The sequence below is a fragment of the Giraffa tippelskirchi genome, chromosome 4, assembly GCF_054371585.1.
Source record: "Giraffa tippelskirchi isolate mGirTip1 chromosome 4, T2T-mGirTip1v1.2.pri, whole genome shotgun sequence".
Lineage (NCBI taxonomy): Eukaryota > Metazoa > Chordata > Mammalia > Artiodactyla > Giraffidae > Giraffa > Giraffa tippelskirchi.
Genome location: NC_137278.1, coordinates 129,546,715 through 129,567,304, shown reverse-complemented (window position 1 = coordinate 129,567,304; position 20,590 = coordinate 129,546,715). Strand labels below are relative to the sequence as shown.

Below are 20,590 nucleotides of genomic sequence, written 5' to 3'. Positions count from 1 at the left end.
TTTCAGTGTTTTAGAGGAAGAGACAAAGATAGACTGTTTACAGCCGAAAGGGGTGAGTTACAACAGGATAGTTTTTCACGGGACTGGTCATAAATGTCTCTTCTCCAGGAGCCATAGTTTGAATATGTTCCCTCTTGGTATCCAGATAGTATTCGCTTCGTGTCCAGCTGGGGACTCGGGTCCCCCTGCCGCTTGCATCCCTTGGGCGAGTGCTGTGTTCAGCACCGTGAGCCCCAACCTCGGTACCCTGGTGGGTCGAGCCGTTCTCCTGCCCATCCCCAGAGGTCAGGGCTGGGTTAGGCTCCTGGGAGACAGTGCTGGGGAGAACCAACTGCTGCTGTCTGTGCTATTCCTGTTAGATGGATAAATAAAGGATTTCAGATTCCAGGGCTGCAGAACTGACTTTCAGAGGCACCAAATTCATTTACAGTAATTTCCTGTCAACAGTGCACACTTAGGGATAATACACACCCAGCCAAACTTGTTAGTCCCAGAGATGATTGCATATAGTATCTATTTGGGGGGAAAAAAAAATATATATATATATATATGTGTGTGTGTGTGTGTGTGTATAGTACTTTTTAAGTGATGATATCCAAGGCCCTTTCAGAATGGGTTAGATTTGTTGAGTACTTTCTATACATTGGCTTCCCAGGTGGCACTAATGGTAAAGAACCTGCTTGCCGGCGCAGGAGACATAAGAAACGCGGGATCAGTCCCTGGGTTGGGAAGATCTGGAGAAGGGCACGGCAACCCACTCCAGTATTCTTGCCTGGGAAATCCCACGGACAGGGGAGCCCGGCGGGCTACAGTCCACAGGGTTGCAGAGAGTCAGGCACAACTAAAGCGACATAGCATGCACCCATTCTGTGCGTTAGCTTATTTAATCCTCACAGTGACCGTATGAAGTAGGCACTAATGTTACTTTCTTTGGAGGTTGTTCTTTTTGCCCCTCTTGTAAGGGGTACCTGCTGGGAGCTAAAGGGAGGAGGAGGTTGTTGGACCAGTCAGGGGGAGCTTGTCAAAGGAAGTGACGTTTAAGCTGAATTTTAAAGAACTTGTAAGAATTAGCCAGGAAAAAACCATTGCAGCAAAACCCTGTGTGAGAGAGCACGCACACTGCATTCAGGAAACTGTGGGCGTTTCTGGTGCAGAGAAAGGAGATGGGGTTGAAGATGGCTCTAAGAAGCGGTGGTGGTATTGGAAGGAGTGTGTGGGGAGGGGCCCTCTTGTCTCCCAGGGGACCGTGCTTTGCTCTCATCCTTAGACATCTAAATTCAAAGGAAAACCCCTTTCCTAGCCACAAGCCACTTAGATTTTTAAAGTCTAAGTCTAAAGCAGCCCCCCTCATCCCAGGTGGTGCAGTGGTAAAGAATCCACCCGCCAATGAAAGAGACAAGGGTTCAATCCCTGGGTTGGGAAGATCCCCTGGAGAAGGAAATGGCAGCCCATTCCCGTATTCTTGCCTGGGAAATCCCAGACAGAGGAGTCTGGCAGACTACAGTCCATGGGGTCACAAAGAGTCAGACACAACCTAGCTAGTAAACAACAACACCATACAACAGTCTGAAGCAAAGTTAAAAAGGTAGTTTCTTTGTTTCTTGAAGGCATAAACTAGAGCAATTAGAGGAAAATGGGGGGTTGCGGAGCAGAAAGCCTTGTCTGTGATCTGAATAGACAGGTTGAAAAGGTTGGGCTTCCCCTGACGACGTCATCTCTGGCCCCATCCCTGTAAAAGCACCTTGTTTTTTTGACCGCAAGTGTGCTGGGGGATTGTATTCTAACTCCAGAGAAGGACCTAGGCTGAGACCTCACCACTGACGTCAGTGTCCACTCCCAAATTCCCCACAGCTCTGCTGTGTGCATGCACCAGCTGCCTGCAAGCCAACTACACGTGTGAGACGGATGGGGCCTGCATGGTCTCCATTTTCAACCTGGACGGGATGGAGCACCATGTGCGCACCTGCATCCCCAAGGTGGAGCTGGTCCCCGCGGGGAAGCCCTTCTACTGCCTGAGCTCCGAGGACTTGCGCAACACACACTGCTGCTACACTGACTTCTGCAACAAGATCGACCTGAGGGTGCCCAGCGGTGAGTGGACACCCTTGTTGGACTATTGGCTCGTCGTGGAGGTAGGGCACCCCTGTCGTTTCATGCTTCTCTACTCTGCCCCCGCCCCTTTGTTGGAGGCTAGGTAAAGGTGCCTTTTGGATGCTCCCTGAGGTGACGTGGGAGGGCATTCCTCCCAATTCTGGTCTGTAGATCCCAGGAAAGGGAGACAGACGTGTCGAGTGCGCCACAGAGGTGAAAGCCGCATTTTGGGTCATGGCTGAGGAGCCATCCACAGCTGGTGGGGAGTGGGAGAGCCAGACAGAGATCCCCATGGGAGGGTCTGGGGTGATCCCTGAGGAGGCAGCCCATAAGCTGTGTGACGGTGATGGCAAAATGGGAAGAGGGACTTGAGCCGGGAAGGATGGTGCTCTTAAGCTGGGGAGTAGTAGACGCCAGCCTTCACAGGTCTGCCACTTAAGAGGCGTGAGTGGGGAGATCTGAGGAGGTGGAGAGAGACCGAGTCGAGCTTCAGGAGGCCGTCACAAATGGAGGAGCAGAACCTGGTGTGTGCCTGGGGCATGGGGGTGGGAAGACACCATGAAATGCTGTGAAATGACCGAGCGGGTCATGGCTCTGACCACTGCAGAGGGTGCCGTAACTAGAGAGGCTGGCATGTGAGAGTGTCCAGACAGATCCACTAGCCCAATGAGGCCAAAGAGCGGGGAGAGGAGGGGGGCATTTCCACCTGGATGGAGGAGCCGGGGAGAGGGAGGCCTTGGCAGTCCCATATTTTCACTCTCTTCTTTCCCTCTCCTCTCTCACCTGCCCCAGGTCATCTCAAGGAGCCTGAACACCCCTCCATGTGGGGCCCCGTGGAGCTGGTGGGCATTATTGCCGGCCCAGTGTTCCTCCTGTTTCTCATCATCATCATTGTTTTCCTTGTCATTAACTATCATCAGCGCGTCTATCACAACCGCCAGAGGCTGGACATGGAGGACCCCTCGTGTGAGATGTGTCTCTCCAAGGACAAGACGCTCCAGGACCTGGTCTACGACCTCTCCACGTCAGGGTCTGGCTCAGGTACCGCCTCTTCAGGCCTCATGCCAGCCGTTAGCCTTCCTCACTGCCTCCCAGCACGATGGAACGTTCAGGAAGAAGGCTTGCCATTTGCCTTCAGAATTCCCCTTCTTTGGGAGTCTTGACATGTAATAAGATGATGGGGTTCACAGGAAATCTCTCATTCTCTGGAATTCGAAGGATCAGGTGCAAAACTCTCCCTTCCAGAGTCCCTGCCTCTCTTCAAGTCTTGTAACCATGCAGCTATTAAAATTCACCTGGTTCCGCCTGAGCAGCAGAGTTCTCACTGTCAGGGCCCCTTTTGAGAAACTGGAGTGTGCCAGGTTCCTGCGAGGTGGTGGCAGCTAATCATTGATCTGTGAGCAACCGCAAGGGGAGTTTAAGGACACCGAGTAAGGCCAGAGAGCTGGGGTTGGGTAAATCATTGACTCGTACCAGTTGCCCAAGGGTTTATGGTGGCAGTTGAAATAAAAGCAGCTGGGGCTTCCAGCATGGCGTCAGTACCACTTCTGGAGCTGTTGGTGATCGAGCCTTTCTTAGATGGACTTCAACGTGAGACTAGTACTTAGAGTAAGGGCCGTGGGGTGGTTCTGGTCTCAGAGTAGAGCTGAGCTAGCTAGTAGATGTGGCTGTGAGTACAAAGCAGTCTTTTTAGGAAGATAAATAAGTATTTTAGTGACAGTGGTATTCTGTCCCTATGGGGGAAAATGTGGATACAAAGGCCACTGTTGCCGTTCTAACTCAAACTTACAGGCTTATGTCCGTGAGAGTTCCATGTGTGTTGCTGTATGTGTTTTCAGCCCATGACAGACTCTTCTCTGGGGAAATTATGCCATCAGTCATGGCCAGACATCCCTTCTTGAGCACAGCAATACTTTGAGCTCTGACCTCTTCTGAATTTCCGTGGTTTTGCCTTTATTAAACTCTGCAGTAGAGAGTGCCAAGATGATGGATATATTTAAAAGCTGCATATTTTTAGGAAGAGAGAAAATATATGGCTTGTTCTTTGCTGAAGGAGGGTAGGGCAGTGGTTAGAACTGACTGGCTCTGTGACTTGATTTTTTGCTGGAGGAGGGTCACTCGGGTTTTCTGGAGTCTTTTTTTAAGATCAGGATTAGCCGAGGCAAGGGCAGGTCCAGGGTGGTTACTCCATCATCTGGAGTGAAGTGATAAGTAACTGTTTCTCTCTAGTTGGTTTAGTCCACTCTTAATTCAGAATATGCAAAGCTTCCAAGGTGCTGAGATTTTAATCCTGTGGCCTTAAAGTAGTAAGTCCTTGCTGCTTGTGTAACTTTCAGTTCACACTAACAAGTGTGTGTTGAGCATCCTGTGGGTGATACAGGGTAAACAAGATGAGCAAGAGGCTGAGCTGGGACTGGATAGAAGAGATTGTGGGCAAGGATCTCACAGAGGAGGTCGTGTCTGAAGGGGTCCTGCGTTGGAAGTTTTGAGAGTGGGAAGAGGGCAGGGAACAGTCCAGGCCAAGGGAAAACCCTTGAACAAGAGGACAAAAAGACACAAATGTTCACTGAGTGTTTAGGGAATGATCCAGAGGCCGGCTTGTTGTCCAGGCCCTGGTGGGAAAATGCTCAGGCTGTGCTTTGTCTGGTGAGGGGAGAGGAGCTACCGAAGGCTGTCGTGTGAGAAAGCGCGTGCTCATGTTTTCCTGCGGAAGGAATTCTGTCAGTGGTGTGAAGGGTGAATTCATCTATTTAGCAGCCCCCTGTTAGGGAGGGCAGGGCGAGGCTGGCTCTGTGGGGCAGGCCAGGTCAGAGGGGAGGCAGACTGCTGGAAGTCTTCCAAAGGAGGTCTGTGACCAGAACAGGTCAGGAGGGCCGGGAGAGGAGGGGGCCCGGTTGAGAAGCATTTGGCGGCTCAGTGCTGTGGGAGTTATAGGCATAAAGTTTGGAGTTAGTCTTATGTGCTTTGCCATTTACAGCTTGTATGAATTCCAGTGAATAACTTAACCTTCCCCTTTGAGGCTTAGTTTTCTCATTTGTAAAACAGACATAATAATAATACCTACCTTATTGGGTGGTTGTGAGGAAATGAGGTCATTTATGCAAGTGCCTCATGCATAGTAAACGTGCAGTAAACAGCTTGGGGGTTGATAACACTTTGATTTGGTCAGTCAAGGAGAGGGAGGGGGTTAGTAAGAGTCAGTCACAATGGTGGGGCTGACTGGAGAGGGAGGGACACACTCCTTGCATGGATCAAATGAGGTGATAAATGAGTCCTATAAAAGACAGTGAAATTAATTTGAGAACCAACCTGGACAGTCGTCACCCCCACCCCCCCACCCCCGATCCTGTGTCTGGAGCTCTTGGTGAGCAGAACTGTGATCTCTTTGGAGAGCAGTGGGAACCTGGTGTGCCCTGAGCTCCAGTTGGCTTTCATGGGCCACGCAGCACTGCCCTCTACTGGCCAGTGAGCAGAGCCGCCAGAGGCGCTCCCCTCATTCATTCCCCCCCCCCCCCCCCCCGGCTTTGCTTTTCCACATAAAGCGGCTGTGGGTGGCCTGGCCCACGGGAGGCTGGCTGAAGAGTTAGTAAATCTGGTTAGACAGTTACATTCAGATCTGTCGTCCATACTAGCTGGGAGGAGAACCTGCGTAGATGAGAAACAGCTAATCATATGCATTTCCCCGTCTGGGCTCCCTCACTCTCAATGCTGCCCGCTTAGCCCTGGGAGGATTCCCTGGACATGGCACAGGGCAGCCAAGCTGAGCTCTCCGTGGTCAGTGGACCACTGTAGCATGGAGGCACTGTGGGCAGCAAGGTCTTCTCCAGTGTGGCAGTGAGAGTGGGAGTTGCAAAGTTCAGCAAATGTATACAATGTCGGCTTTCTTTCCCTTCTTTGGTCCCCAGGGTTACCCCTTTTTGTCCAGCGCACAGTGGCCCGGACCATCGTTTTACAAGAGATTATTGGCAAGGGCCGGTTTGGAGAAGTGTGGCGTGGCCGCTGGCGGGGCGGTGATGTGGCTGTGAAAATATTCTCTTCTCGGGAGGAACGGTCTTGGTTCCGGGAAGCAGAGATATACCAGACAGTCATGCTTCGCCATGAAAACATCCTTGGGTTCATCGCCGCTGACAATAAAGGTAAAGGGCTGGGCTTACAGACAAGGTGTCCCAGAGCCCACCACAGGCTCAGATGGAGGGATGACTGGGGAGCCTGAACAGCCACGAGACAGCACAGTTCTGTTTGCCTTCACAATTGCTCCCCACAGAACGAGAATATGAGTAAGGCAGTGGTTTTCAAACTTTCCTTCTGCGAAAAGCTTATACTGAAATCCAGGTTATTAAGCAAGTAAATAAGCAGTTATTAAACAGATAAATAAGCCCTCATCCTACCTGCTCGCTCTCCCTTCTGTGATACCCCCAAACCCACCTCCAGGGTAGTCCCTACAGGAGCTTCAGTAAACTTACGTTGAAAACAACTGGAAGGAAGAAGGGAAGCTTCAACTCCTGCAAGGAAAGGACAGCCCCAGGAAAGCCTGTGGCCCACACTCCTTGGCAGAGTAGCATCACACGCATTGTTGCAGGGGAGAAGGCGCTGCAGAGCCACAGCCTGCCTCCCACCGCGGCCTTCAAGCTCAGCTTTTGATCCACTTATATCTGACGTTCCTTGTTTCCTCCTCCCTCCTCTGCTGGTTTTGCTGTAGTTTTTTGAGTCTCTCTCATGTGCCCAGGCATGTACTCATTTTTAAGCCTCACTGACTAGCAAAAGAGAAAAGTAAACTAATGGTTGATTATAGGAAGTAATCAAATGACAGGTGTTCTGGTGAGCACAAAATGGGGGTGAGATGGAGGTCACAGAGATCATACCTGAGCTTGATTGAAGCAGAGGTGGCAGGGAGTTGGTCAGAAAGAAAAACCAATGAAGAGAGAAATCCAAACACATGTGCAGAGGGGTAGTGTCTGGGAAGCTGCAGGTGACTCAGAACGTTCCAGCCAAAGACATGGGTGGGAAGGTGGCGGAGGCCAGGTTATGAGGAGCCATTTTGAGAGGATTGTATTTTATTTTAGAGAGTAATTGACATTTCATTCGTCGATTCAGTAATATTGGTTGGCTACTGTCTGGTCCTGGGGTCATCACACATAAGACCAAGGCACAGTTCCTGCCCGTACAGTGCCCAGGAAGAGAGGACAGCAGACACCTGGGCAGGTGGAACACTTAAGACAGAAAGACTGTGGGTGGTGATGTTTGCATTTTAGAAGAGTGTCTCTGGCAGTCAGGACACAGTTTGCTCTGTGGTCCAGCAATTTTAGAAGTTGGTGCTGGCAGAAGCTACAAAAGATGCTAAGTGTTTGTTTTTCTGTCCTAAAACAACAGCAGGCTGCTTGTTTGTCACATTGCTGTAGAGGTTGTAGAGGCCTCAGCTGCCCCCAGACTGAAGAGCCTTGACCTCTCACACAAGGGAGGAGAGAATTCCTTGCTCCTTCTGAGTAAGCTTGGTGCTTTTTAAAACAGCATTACCTTTTGGTGATTAGTTTAAATCTGACATGTATTTTAAAGGCTCAAAGAGACGTCTTCCCTTTTAACTTACAAGCAGGGTCCTCTGGTCCTCAGGGGTATGTTTGATGGACCCCTTGCTCGTAATCAGAGAAGCAAAGGTTGGTGCTTTCCCAGGAACCACTCCCTGTATTGATTCTGGCAGCTCATGTGAGTAGGATCTGGCTGTTGAAACCCACATCAGGGCCAGGGGAGGAGAAAGAGCAGACTCCTTTGTTCTTGTCTTTTTAGCATGATACACATAGTGTAGTGCCCTAGAACTAGGGCCAGCCTGGAATTTGGGAGATCTCAATTCAATTTCCAGTCTTCATATTGACAGTAGCACAAGCTCATTAGATTACCAGCTTTGGTTTTCCTTTCTCTCCCTCCCTCCCTCCCTCCTTCCCCCTGTACACTGCACATCCCCCTCCCCTTGGATGAAAGTGTGTGCTCACTGCCTCCCATTGCTCTTCCGAGGCTAAGATGATAAGATTCCTCTCTGGAATCCTTGGAAAGTGTCCTCTTCATGTATTGAAAAGCATTTTTGGCCCAGAACACAGTAGTGCACAAAGGAGCTCTTTCCTCCTCTCACGGAGAGCTCGTAGCCTGGTAAGAGCAGTGGACTTCAGAGAAGCGCTGCAGATGGGCCTGGTGCTGGGATTGGGCTATGCTTGAAGGGTCTTGGAACACAGAGGAGGGCCTGTGAGGTCTTCCTCCTTGATAGGGAGGACACAGCCAGTCATGGTTTTGACGAGCAGGTCTTGTCGGGATCAGAAGCAAAAGAAACAGATGGCTCTTGTTACTTCCCCTAAGCACATGCTCCCTCTTTTTCTGAAGGCCTCACATTTCAAATCTGGAATAGGGGAGGCATGGTTCAGAATCATACAGCCAACTACCGGAAGGGAACGGGTCTAACTAAGAAAAGCTGTTCTTAGCTTCCTGGAGCCTAAAGCTGTGGACGGCTGTAGATGAGAAGGGCACCAAGGGGCCTCAGGAGGTGTGGGGGCGAGTAGCAGGAATTCGGGGGTCACGGGTGGTTTGTGTGGCACATATACTCTTCCTCGCCAACCTTGCCCCTTTTGCTGGAACTCCTCTGTGGTTCTCTGCAGATAATGGCACCTGGACACAGTTGTGGCTCGTGTCGGACTATCACGAGCACGGCTCCCTGTTTGACTATCTGAACCGGTACACAGTGACCATCGAGGGGATGATCAAGCTGGCCTTGTCTGCTGCAAGTGGGCTGGCACATCTGCACATGGAGATCGTGGGCACCCAGGGTGAGCAGACCTGCTGAGCGACTGTCCCGTCCCTGTCGAGCTCCTAGAACTGTGCACCGAGAAAGCTGGAGCTGGGCTGAGGAACGGGGGTCTGCTCCAAGGGAGAGGGGTTTGAGCTTCACTTGAGCGAGAATGAGAGGTGCCTCTGCCTTCAGAGCTCCCTGAGGGACTCCTGTGGGAAATGTTGGTTGGTTGTTCCCCATGTCCTGGCGTGGTTGTTGGTTGGGGAGCTGGTGTTAACTGAGAGATCGTCTCAGATGCCCACAGGTCACAGGTAAATGAAGGGACTGAGAAGATGGATTGAACCACTATGCCAAGATGCAGTTTAGTGAGCACATGCGCTCATCTTTGGATCAGCTGGATGGTTAGACACTGGGCTCTACTATCTGGGAGGGTTCTCCTGGAGGAATACTACCTTGGGTGTCCCTGCTTATTGACTGACATCAGCTTTTTGGGAGCTCCCAGGTCTTGGCAGGTGGCACATTGCTTCCTGGTGCTTGGTCAGTTGGGCAGGAGCTCTTTCTGTCTGTGATCAAAAACCAGCCGTGAGAGTTTGACACTATCCCTAGACTCTGCAGAGAAAGTAGTGGTTCTTACTTCCCCTGTTTGGTTCTGAGAACCTAGCCAGTGCAGCAGCTTTTTCTCAAGTCCTCAACTATTCTGTACAGGAGTATATGAGTTCAGGGAAGGTGAGCAGGAATAGCATTCATAAAGTAATATTGGCTAATCCGCATGCCCTTGTAAGCGCTTGACTCACCTACATTAATATATTTAACTTTCACAGCATTCCCGTGAAGTACTGGTGTTTGGGCTTGCCAGGTGGCGCTAGTGGTAAAGAACCTGCCTGCCAATGCAGGAGACATCAGAGACATGGGTTCAATCCCTGAGTCGGCAAGATCCCCTGGAGGAGAGCATGGCAACCCCACTCCAGTATGCTTGCCTGGAGAATCCCATGGACAGAGGAGCCTGGTGGGCTGCAGTCCATAGTGTCCCAAAGAGTCAGACACGACTGAAGCAACTTGGCATGCACGCACACACTGGTGTTTACTCTCATTTTATGGATGAGACGACCAGTGTATAGACAGATTAAGTTGCATTTCCAGGGTTACTGGGTTAGTGGGGGGCAAAACCAGAACTGAAACCCACATATCTGGCTGCAGAGACTATGCTTTAAATGCTTATGCTGTCTTTCTCTAAAGATCCCTGTTTTTCTCCTCCACCAGGGAAACCTGGAATTGCTCATCGAGACTTAAAGTCAAAGAACATCCTGGTGAAGAAAAATGGCATGTGCGCCATCGCAGACCTGGGTCTGGCTGTCCGTCACGATGCAGTCACGGACACCATTGACATTGCCCCTAACCAGAGGGTGGGAACTAAACGGTAGGAATGCCCAGGGTCTGTGCCCTTGCCCAACACTTGTACTGAATAGTCCATGTGTGCCCTTGCCCATGCGCACAGGAGAGCGAGTGTGGTCTCAGACAGCTAGCGGTTGAATTGAACTCCTGCCCCCACACTGGAAAGCCACACAGGTTGCATGGAGCAGATACAAGTGCCAGCAGCATACCTCCATAGAACCGTATACCCATAAGTACCGGTGCATTGGGCAGGTGAGGCAGCGGAGAAAGAGAGTTTGGAGCAAGGTTTGGAAGGGGAACAGGCGCCAGGCTTGGCTAGTGGAGAGGGAGAATGCAGTCTGAAGGGGTGGCCTGTGCAGGACCCCTGAGGAGGCAGAACGCATGTTTTGCTTGGAGTGTAGAGAGCAGTTTCACCTAGCAAGAGCAGAGGTATTCCAGGCTAGAAAATAAGGGGCCCCCTTCAGGACTGTGGGGCCTCCCGCCTGCTTCATAGAAAAGTAAGAAATAAGGGACAAGGATTTCCTTGGTGGTCCAGGGGCTAAGACTCCACACTCCCAATGCAGGGGGCCCAGGTTTGATTCCTGGTTGGGGAACTAGATCCCACATGCTGCAACTAAGAGTTTGCATGCCACAACAAAGATCAGAGATCCTGTGTGCCTCAACCAAGACCCAGCATAACCTAATAAGTAACTAAATATTTAGAAAAAGAACTAAGGGACAGGGACTCCCCTACTGGTCCAGTGATTAGGAATCTGCCCTTCATTGCAGGTGGCAGAGGTTTGATCCCTGATCGGGGAACTAAGATCCCACATGCCGTGTGGCTTGGCAAAAAATTAAAAAAAAAAAAAGGAATGAATGAATGCAAAACATGGGAGTTTGCAATGAGAAGAATCCATCACTTCCTCCTCCCCAAGGGGCAGTCTTGGGTGATGGCTGTCCCACATTCAGGGGGCCCTTGAACCAGTGCTTTGAGTCAGGAGAGAAGTCATTGTTTTCCATGCATGACCATATTTCCTTTGCTGTTGCAGGTACATGGCCCCCGAAGTACTCGATGAAACCATCAACATGAAGCACTTCGACTCCTTTAAATGTGCTGATATCTATGCCCTCGGTCTCGTGTACTGGGAGATTGCTCGAAGATGCAACTCTGGAGGTACCTTTCTTCTTGCCTTCCCTGCTCCTACCTCCCAGTCCAGAGTGCCTGGCCACCTGAGAGCCTGGGTTTTGACCACAGCCTCCTTTTTTTTCACAGCTTGTCACATGCTTCATGCTAGCACGCGTCACACGTAGGATTCTCATCTAAGAGGAGGGAGGTGACCTGGGAGCAGCAGTTGCTAAGAGTGTGTTTACTCTTGTTTTTGTTGTGGTGACCATTCCAGAGGCTCATTTGGCTTTTTTTTTTTTTTAAACACACTGTCTTTAGTGGTCTGTTGAAGTTGGGAAAGCCCTGGACAGGAATAGCACAGGACTGATGCAGGGGGTCTCCTTCACACAGAAGGCAGTGTATTCTGACACACTGGCTTTCAAGCCACGTGCCTGGGGAACGTGGGGTTTTATTGATAATGGTGATTTCTCAATTCATAGGAGAAAGCTTACTAACACATAGAATTTTCTCACAGTGAATTTTTTCTTCTGTAATATTTTCTTAAATCTTTGGCATTTGCAACTGCTCAGCCATGTCAGAACCCAGTGAAAAGCAGTATCCAATTTGGCAGAAAACATTTTTATCATCAGCTTCAGTTCAGTTCAGTTCAGTCGCTCAGTCGTGTCCGACTCTTTGCGACCCCGTGAATCGCAGCACACCAGGCCTCCCTGTCCATCACCAACTCCCAGAGTTTACCCAAACCCATGTCCATCGAGTCGGTGATGCCATCCAATCATCTCATCCTCTGTTGTCCCCTTCTCCTCCTGCCCCCAATCCTTCCCAGCATTAGGGTTTTTTCCAATGAGTCAACTCTTCTCACGAGGTGGCCAAAGTATTGGAGTTTCAGCTTCAACATCAGTCCTTCCAATGAACAATCAGGACTGATCTTTAGGATGGACTGGTTGGATCTTCTTGCAGTCCAAGGGACTCTCAAGAGTCTTCTCCAACACACATTTCAAAAGCATCAATTCTTCGGAGCTCAGCTTTCTTCACCGTCCAACTCTCACATCCATACATGACCACTGGAAAAACCATGGCCTTGACTAGACAGACCTTTGTTGGCAAAGTAATGTCTCTGCTTTTCAATATGCTATCTAGGTTGGTCATAACCTTCCTTCCAAGGAGTAAGTGTCTTTTAATTTCATGGCTGCAATCACCATCTGCAGTGATTTTGGAGCCCCCAAAAATAAAGTCTGCCACTGTTTCCACTGTTTCCCCATCTATTGCCCAGGAAGTGATGGGACCAGATGCCATGATCATCAGCTTAGTATGTTAGAATTTTAAGGTGACTTCCAAGTATTCTGTCATGTGATCAAGTTCAAGAGCCACTAGAACCCTACCCTCAGCCATTTATCTTTGATGTAAGAGATTCCAGATCAGTGGAAGTGAATTAAATTAATAAAAAAGAACTGGTGGGTGTTCCAGCAGAGCCCTTTTCTGTGTTGTACTACCTTTTTCCTTTTATGACATGTTTAGTAAGGTCCAAATCATAAGGAGGCATCTAGGTATTGTACATTTTAAATTTTGATCGTGATTTACAAATAAAACAGGTCAAGATATATCTAGCCACACAGATTTTAAACTGTGGACAAGTTAAATTTTTCTTTCTCCATACCATCCAGAAATTGGGGCTAAGTATATAATAATAGTACTAAGATTTATTCCCCACTTGCTATGTATAAACTCACTTAATCTTTACTGCAAACCTATGAAGTGGGTACTGTTAATTGTCACCATTTTGCAGATGAAGAATATGAGTCACAGGTTAGGTAATTTGTCCAGAGTCACACTGCTAATAAACTAGGATTCAGACCTTGGCAGACTGAGGCCAGAGTTGAAGCTAACTGCATCCTAGCTAATTACCAAGTCAGACTCCATTTAAAAATCTGTCCCATCAGCTCAGGACAGTAGAATTTTTCTGGAAAAAAGGCATGAGAAAGTTACATTTGATTTTTTGAAATACTAATAACTTTTTATTATGGAAAATATTTCCATTTGTAGCTCTAGAAGGTAAAAGACTTCAAAAATATAGTACTGTTATCACACTATAAAAATCAACAGTAATTCTTTTTTTTAAATGTTTTAGCTATTTTGGTGGGTTTACTGGCTGTTTCTCTTTCAGTTAGTTAATTAATTCGGCTGTGTCGGGTCTTAGTCATGGCACCCAGGGTCTTCATTGTGTCATGTAGGATCTTTCCTTGCAGTGCTCAGACTCTCTAATTGTGGCTCACGGGCTTAGTTACTTCGAGGCACCTGGGATCTTAGTTCCCCCACCGGGGATCGAACCCAAGTCCCCTGCATTGCAGGACAGATTCTTAACCACTGGACCACAGGGGAAGTCCCAGTAGTTCTTAATATCATTTAACATTAGTTAATGTTGAGGTTTCCTCAGTTGTCTCCTATTTTTTTTAAAAGCAGCTTGGTAAATGTCCATCCACTGCAATTGATTGATATACCTCTTAAATCTCTTATGATGTACAGCTTACTACTCCATTTTTTTTTTTTCTTCTGCAGTTTTTAAAGTTGGAGAATCCAGGTCCTTTGTCCTGTAAGATTTTCCTATGTAGATTTTCCTGATTGCTGCTTTATGGAGTTCACACATTCTACTGTTTCTGTGAATTTCCTATGGGAATTACATCTAAAGACTAGAATCATTTTCCCCAAAAAATCCTTCCGTTAAAGGCACATATAATGGTGGTTATCTCTCTTTTTGTGATAGCAGCCATCGTTGATCATTGTCCAAATCCAGATTTATCAGAGGTTGAAAAGTGCCAGCATTCCAATTCTGTCAAACTTCTCATATTAGCTAGATTTTTAATTAAAGAGAAACTTCCCCTTATTGTCTCTTTGGTTACAAAGATGTTTAATTTGAAAAGGAAAGGTGGGAAAAACACTTGATTCTTTCCATTTGTTTACCATTTTTCAAAATAATGAGTTTATTCTCTATCATCCTGCAAAGGTGACTGAAGTTCTGGTTTGTTTCTTCTTAGTGTCATCATGAACTGATGATCTAAAATATTTGTCTCCATTGATGTTATAAGTCTTACTATTGCTTAAATATTCTCATCTTTGGCCAGTTGGGAGCTTTTCAAGGTGGTACTTTTTGACATGACCTTAGTAGTCTTTGATAGTTTCCTTGCTTTTTGTTATGGAAAAGATGTTCCGGGCTAATCCTGTGTATCTGTTATCCCATACCTAGCGTTGACCAAGCTCTCCAAAGAGCCCTAGTTCCTCTTAGTGGGAGGCCAGATTTACTGATCATGACATGAGTATTGTCACTGGCTTTTGAGTAATCCCTTCCTTCTTTTGATAACTCTGGTGGATATTTTCTTTTCTCCTAGGAGTCCATGAAGAATATCAGCTGCCATATTATGACCTAGTGCCCTCTGACCCTTCCATTGAGGAGATGCGGAAGGTTGTATGTGACCAGAAGCTCCGTCCCAATATCCCCAACTGGTGGCAAAGTTATGAGGTAGGAAGCTCCCCTGTCTCCTGTGCTTTTCTGTCTGCCCTATTTCTCTACCTTAGAGAAGGGTTTCCCAAAAATGGAGCCAACCCCAGGGCTACTACCAATGTAATAATAGTTATTATATTACTATTATGTGCTATTATATACTAAACCATTGTCTTGGACACTGTAGGGTCCCCTTTGGAACCTAGAAGAAGAAAGGCTTGGTCCCAAGACACAGATCAGAGACAAAACAAAGTCTGAGTGGGGCTGTTACACCTGTCCAACTAGAAAAATGGCTTGGGAGCCATAGTGGGTGAGCTGAGCTCTATGGGAGAGTTCAGAAGCAGCATCCACAGAGGGTCAGCAAATGAGAGGTGGACTCAGTGAGAAAACAGGTCTGAGGGAGGTGGCTTTCTGAAAACTCAGAAGCGAGGGAGGGTGCAGAGGGTTTGGATTTGGGGTTAGTGGTGGATGAAGTGAGAAGGGGAAGACATTCGGTGGAAATAATAGATGCAAGGACAAATTTATGATCTAGATTCCTAATAAACCTGGAGTTGTGGGGTGCTAGAGTCTTTGGGGGCTCAGGATTTGCTTAGCTAGTTCTCCTGGCCCCCCTTTTCACTGGTGGCTCTGCTTTAAGGCATGTCACCACTAGAGGGCAGCTCTGCATTTGGGAAAAGAGTCAGTGCACATTTCAGCGGTGCCTCCTCTTTGCATGACAGAGCAGCATTTTCCAAAGTATTCCTTGGAACCTCAGGGCCTGTTTACTTCAGAGGGTGAGGGAAGCAGAGAGGCAGTCTCTAGCTGCCCCCCACACTCTGTCTTCAGTCAGGGCTCTTCGTGGGTTGGGACTCCGCTTGGGAAAACAGGTCCCACTGCTGAAAGAAATCGAAAACACTGGCCTGGGGGAGCAGTCAGGGAGCTCTGTAGCCTCCACCGGTGACCCTCCAGATCCACCCCTCACCTGTCCACTGTGGCCGCCTGTGTCATCCAGGCCCTGGCTGCAAACTGCTGCCTCTGACAAGACCCTCTTTCGGGGGCTGCCTCCTCCCCTTCCTCCTCCTCTGTGTCTCTGCGGGTGAATGTGGGGTCACCGCTGCATGTGTGTACCTGCTGGGGGTGTCCCTGCTGTGCCTGGTTCACATTGCTACTTTGAGAAAGTCATCAGCGTGGATACTCGGACCTTCCAGAAGTGGTTTTCAGATCACAGGCTGTGGCAGGTCTTGCTCTTAAGATCACCCGGACTTGGGGGAATGGCGGACCGTGCTTGCGGATAAGGCCCCTCCCCAGACTATCCCTTAAGGACTGGCGAGCCCCGGGGGTAGTGGGGCTCGCGGGCTTTTCCCCAGGGTCAGAAGGAGGGCAGGTGGGGGATCAGGCAGGCAACAGCGGGGCAGGCTCCAGTGACACCGTTTCTGTGCAGGCGCTGCGGGTGATGGGGAAGATGATGCGGGAGTGCTGGTACGCCAACGGTGCAGCCCGCCTGACCGCACTGCGCATCAAGAAGACCCTCTCCCAGCTCAGTGTGCAGGAGGACGTGAAGATCTAGCTGCCCCTCCCACAGCCACCAGGCCGCGGGATCTACAGCCGAGCGGCCGCGTCAAGCATCAGATGGAGGCCTACCTCTCGTTTCTGCCCAGCCCTCTGTGGCCAGGAGCTTGGCCCACAGAGGGACAGAGCCCGGGAGACTCGCTCACTCCCACGATGGGTTTGAGACACAGACACCTTTGATATTTACCTCCTAGTGGCATGGAGCCTCTGAGAGCGAATGGCATGGAGAACTCAACGCCGCGACCCGGACCGGCTATCGTGGGATGTCCGACAAAGCCCGGTGCCCCCGGCGAGGAGCCTGGTGTGGCGACAAATGGCCTGGGAGGAGCTGAGTGTGGCCCCGTGCTGAGCAGCACTGAGGGCTTTACCCCGGGACCAACCCCAGTGCAGCGAGCGGCCCCGGGAACCAGAAGGATGGCCCCTCCTGGCAACTCCAGGGCTCCGGCTCCTCTCCGCCCGCAAGGACCCCTGGAGGGACTGCTGGCGCCTGTCTGTCCAGCCGTGTGTGCATGTGCCGAGGTGCGTCCCCTGTTGTGCCTGGTCTGTGCCACGCCCTTACACGTGTGTGTGTGTACGTGTGTGTCTGTAGGTGCGCACTCACCTGCTTGAGCTTCCTGTGCATGTGCAGGTCGGGGCTGTGGTCGTCATGCCGTCTGCGTGCTGGTGCCTCTGTTCAGTGGTGAGCAGCGTCTCGTTTCCCTGGTGCCCCTCCCGGTGGCCTCCCTCCCCACCCCTCCTTCCAGAACCCCCACTCCACAGTGGTACCCCCCTCCCCAGCAGGCTCTTCCGCCTGCCCCGTGTCACCTGGCCCTCCTCCTCCACTTCAGACTGTGGAACCAAAGCTGGCCCAGTTGTCCGTGGCAGGCGAGGCTTTGGGGTCCAAATGTGAGGTAGGAGGGCGGGATGGGCAGGGCAGGGATCTCGGCGGAAGCCTGGGCTGTTGTGGTCAGCGGCCATTGTGGGAAATGAGCCAGCCTAAGGGCATCATCCTCGGCGGCGTCAAGGAGGGGCCGAGGAATTTAGAGCCCAGACCTGGGGAGACTCAGACTGGAATGTCACATCTGTCTTTCATATCCCAGATTCTGGAGACAGCAGTGTGTATTTTCGGTGGTGGTGGGTTTAGGGCGGGGAAGGGAAGTGGGGACAAGGACTGGGGAGGGAGGCTGGGGGGGAGGGAGGCATCTGCATGGGTCTTTTACTGGGTTATCCGATCATGGTGGAGGGAAGATGTGAGACTTGCATCCACTTCAGGGGCTTTACTAAAGGGAACAGCCTGAGCTGAACCTGTTATTTAACCTGAGTGTAGTATTTAACGACGTCTAGAAGCACGGTTGTGGGTGGTGGTTCGGTCAGCATATCTTAGGTATATAATAACTTTGAAGCCATAACTTAACTGGAGTGGTTTGGTTTTCTTCTTTCTTTTTCTTTTTTTTTTAATTTTATTGGGAGGGTCTGGATTTTAACTTTTTTTAAATATTGTTAAGTTTTTATAAAAGGAAAACCATCTCTATGTGATAATTACCTCTCAATCCATTTGTTTTTAAGGAAATCCCTATAAAAACAACCACACACACACTAAAAATGCTTCAATCAGACGCACACAGCTCAATCACACTGGAAATATCTGTCCTTGTACCTGAGCCTGCTCCCCCCTACTCAGCTGCGAGAGTTCCTCTGCCCTGGGGGTTAGTCTCGCTGGCGTCCTGCCTCCCTGCCCAGTCCCACCCAAAGTGGGTTTTGCACTGGGGCTCTAGCTTTTTGTGCGTCGCCCACAGGTTGCACCTTCTCCTCCAGGCACTCACTCAGCAGACACTCGCTGAGTGCCAGCTGGGTGTCAGGCACTGTGCTGGGTGCTGGGAAATACAGCTGTGAACAAGATAGGCTTGGGTCCTGCTCTTGGAGCACTGACAGTGGGACTGACTCAAGTCAGGGGGTGCCTATCTTGAGACCAGAAGTTTTCGTAGTTGGTTCTGAGCCTTTTGAGCCTGGAGCGATTGCTCTTATACAAGACCACTAAGGAGGCAAGGATGCACCCCTGTCCCCACCAAAGAGGCCGGTGGTAGGCAGTGAAACCCCCCATCACTGCGTTCATCCAGAGCCCCCCTCCCGCCCCCCAGGGGAGGCACAGTGTGTGTGCAGCCTCAGCGCATCCCTGCCTCTAGCCCAGTGATTCTCTGCCAAAGCTTGTGGAGGAGGGGGGGAGCCCTCCCCCCACTTCCACCCGTCTCCCAGTGCCCTGGCCTTCCTATTTATTTTCCCGGTGTAGTGCTTCTTTCCTTGCATTAAAGGAGATCTTCCCCTCACCCTTTGGGCCAATTTACTGGCTACTGACTAATTTCCCTTAAATACCAATTGTGTCATTAGGGGGATCTTCTTTCCCTACCCCTGCTGACACGCTTCCCCCTTCTTGTCTGCCCTCTGGCAGAGCTTGGCGGGTTATGGGAGCTGATGGAACTCGACTCCTCACTCCCTGCCTCCACCAGCCTCTGGGATCTGCCGACACTCCTCGACCCAGGGACTCCCAAGCCACTAGCCCACACCCCAGGTGGCCCAGCTGTCCTCACCACACACTCCTCTTCCACCTCCGAGGAAGACTGAGCAGTTTTGGGGGGAAGCTCCCAGACCCACTGCCGCCACTCTTAACCCAAGAGTTAGGAGTTAAGAGAGTTGGGGAGAAACTAAAGCTGTGGTTTTGGCTCCCTGAGGCTAACCCTGATCCATAGGGCTACCTGCACCTCTGGATTTTGGATTCACAGACCAAGTCCAAGCCCGTTCTTACGTCGCCATCAAGGCCCCCGAACGGCATTCTCGGTACTTCTGTTTGTTTTTGTACATTTTATTAGAATGGACTGTAAAATAGCCACTTAGACACTTTACCTCTTCAGTATGCAAATGTAAATAAGTTGTAATATAGGAAATCTTTTGTTTTAATATAAGAATGAGCCTGTCCAGTTTCTGCTGTACATTATTAAAGTTTTATTCACAGAGCCTCTCTGGTACCGTCTGTTTTACATCTGTAGACCGACTGGCTGCCGAGCCTTTATCAGGGGAGTTGGGCAGATGCTCTCAGGTAGTATCTTTCCCCTCCCACTTGCCAGGGTATGATGTTCATTAACATCTGCTACAGCAGCTCACATCAGAAGAGGACCTGATTGGAACATCATGGGGTCTTCCTGAGGCTATTCCTCTGCATTTCATAGAGGGAGGGCCTGGCCTGGAGAGGGAGTGGAGGACAAACTCAACACCTTCTCTTGGGCTTTGTCTGCATTTGTCTTTTAGCAGTTTTCTCTTTATATAAAAGAGGGTCTTGATCCTGGTAAGTCACAACCACCTAATCTCAGCAGCCTAGGCCCTCCTCAGTTTTCGTTTCCCCACTCCTGACTTGGAGTAAAAATGTGAATTTGGGGATGGGTTAGGGGACTTTGAAATGGGAGTGTATCGTCGTTACTCTGGGATTTTCAGTGTATGGGTGGCTGTGAATGTCTTTAAAAATCTCTAGGCAGAGGAACCCAAGAGAAAAAGTCTAGAATCATAGAATCTCAAGTTTAGACGGGACTCCAGAGGTCCACCAGCCATCAGGTGCTTGACGTCCCCACAGCATCCCCACCAAGTGGCCGTAGCCTCATGCCGTGACACTCAGGACCACAGCCTCCACCTGCTGGCCATCTGCTCAGTGGACAGCTCTTCCTTACATAGAACTGGGCAGCCTCCCTGTGAGTTCTCTCCACAGATGGTTCAGAGCACTAATTCTCTCTTCCATTTAAGGTCCCTTAAAATACTTGAAGGCAGCTGTTATGTTATCATGAATCTTGCAAAGCTTAGAGCTTCTCCCATTAATATTAGCAAATACTTACTTAAAAGTTACTGTGTGCTAGGCAGTGTGCCAAAATTGGCCTTACATACATGAACTGCTTTCCTCCTCAAAACAACATGAGGTGGCCATTATTATCCTCTGGATTAGGAAACTGACAGAGAAGACAAATCGCCCACGTACGTAGCTCACAAGGGTGGAAGAGACCTTGGGTCCACGGTGTCTGGCCAGAGACTGCAGCCCCTCAGCCTCAGCACATCCTGCCTCCATGACGCCATGTCCTTCCCCAACGCTGGTGGCTCGCCGAGAACCTGGCTGGAGCCTGGGGCCGCGGAGGGCACGAAGCACCCCACCCGGACATTGACTGACAGCCCAGACTAG

General features: G+C 49.9%; 1 protein-coding gene across 12 annotated transcripts in view; it reads left to right on the top strand.

Moving 5' to 3' along the window:
- The window catches only part of ACVR1B (activin A receptor type 1B), a 34,776-nt gene extending 15,391 nt beyond the window's left edge, over positions 1-19,385 (top strand). For 2 of the 12 annotated variants that reach the window (XM_081596319.1, XM_081596318.1), the window contains 8 exons: positions 1,852-2,091; positions 2,884-3,132; positions 5,997-6,227; positions 8,730-8,897; positions 10,121-10,277; positions 11,281-11,405; positions 14,738-14,868; positions 16,271-19,385. In XM_081596319.1, the coding sequence (XP_081452445.1) occupies positions 1,852-2,091; positions 2,884-3,132; positions 5,997-6,227; positions 8,730-8,897; positions 10,121-10,277; positions 11,281-11,405; positions 14,738-14,868; positions 16,271-16,396 (1,427 nt within the window). In that variant the 3' untranslated portion in view covers positions 16,397-19,385. Of the gene's footprint in view, positions 1-1,851; positions 2,133-2,523; positions 2,616-2,883; positions 3,138-5,996; positions 6,228-8,729; positions 8,898-10,120; positions 10,278-11,280; positions 11,406-14,737; positions 14,869-16,270 lie in introns of those variants that run through there. The other 10 variants (XM_081596320.1, XM_081596323.1, XM_081596329.1 and 7 more) reach the window with 10 other exon arrangements.
- The last annotated feature ends 1,205 nt before the right edge of the window (positions 19,386-20,590 follow it).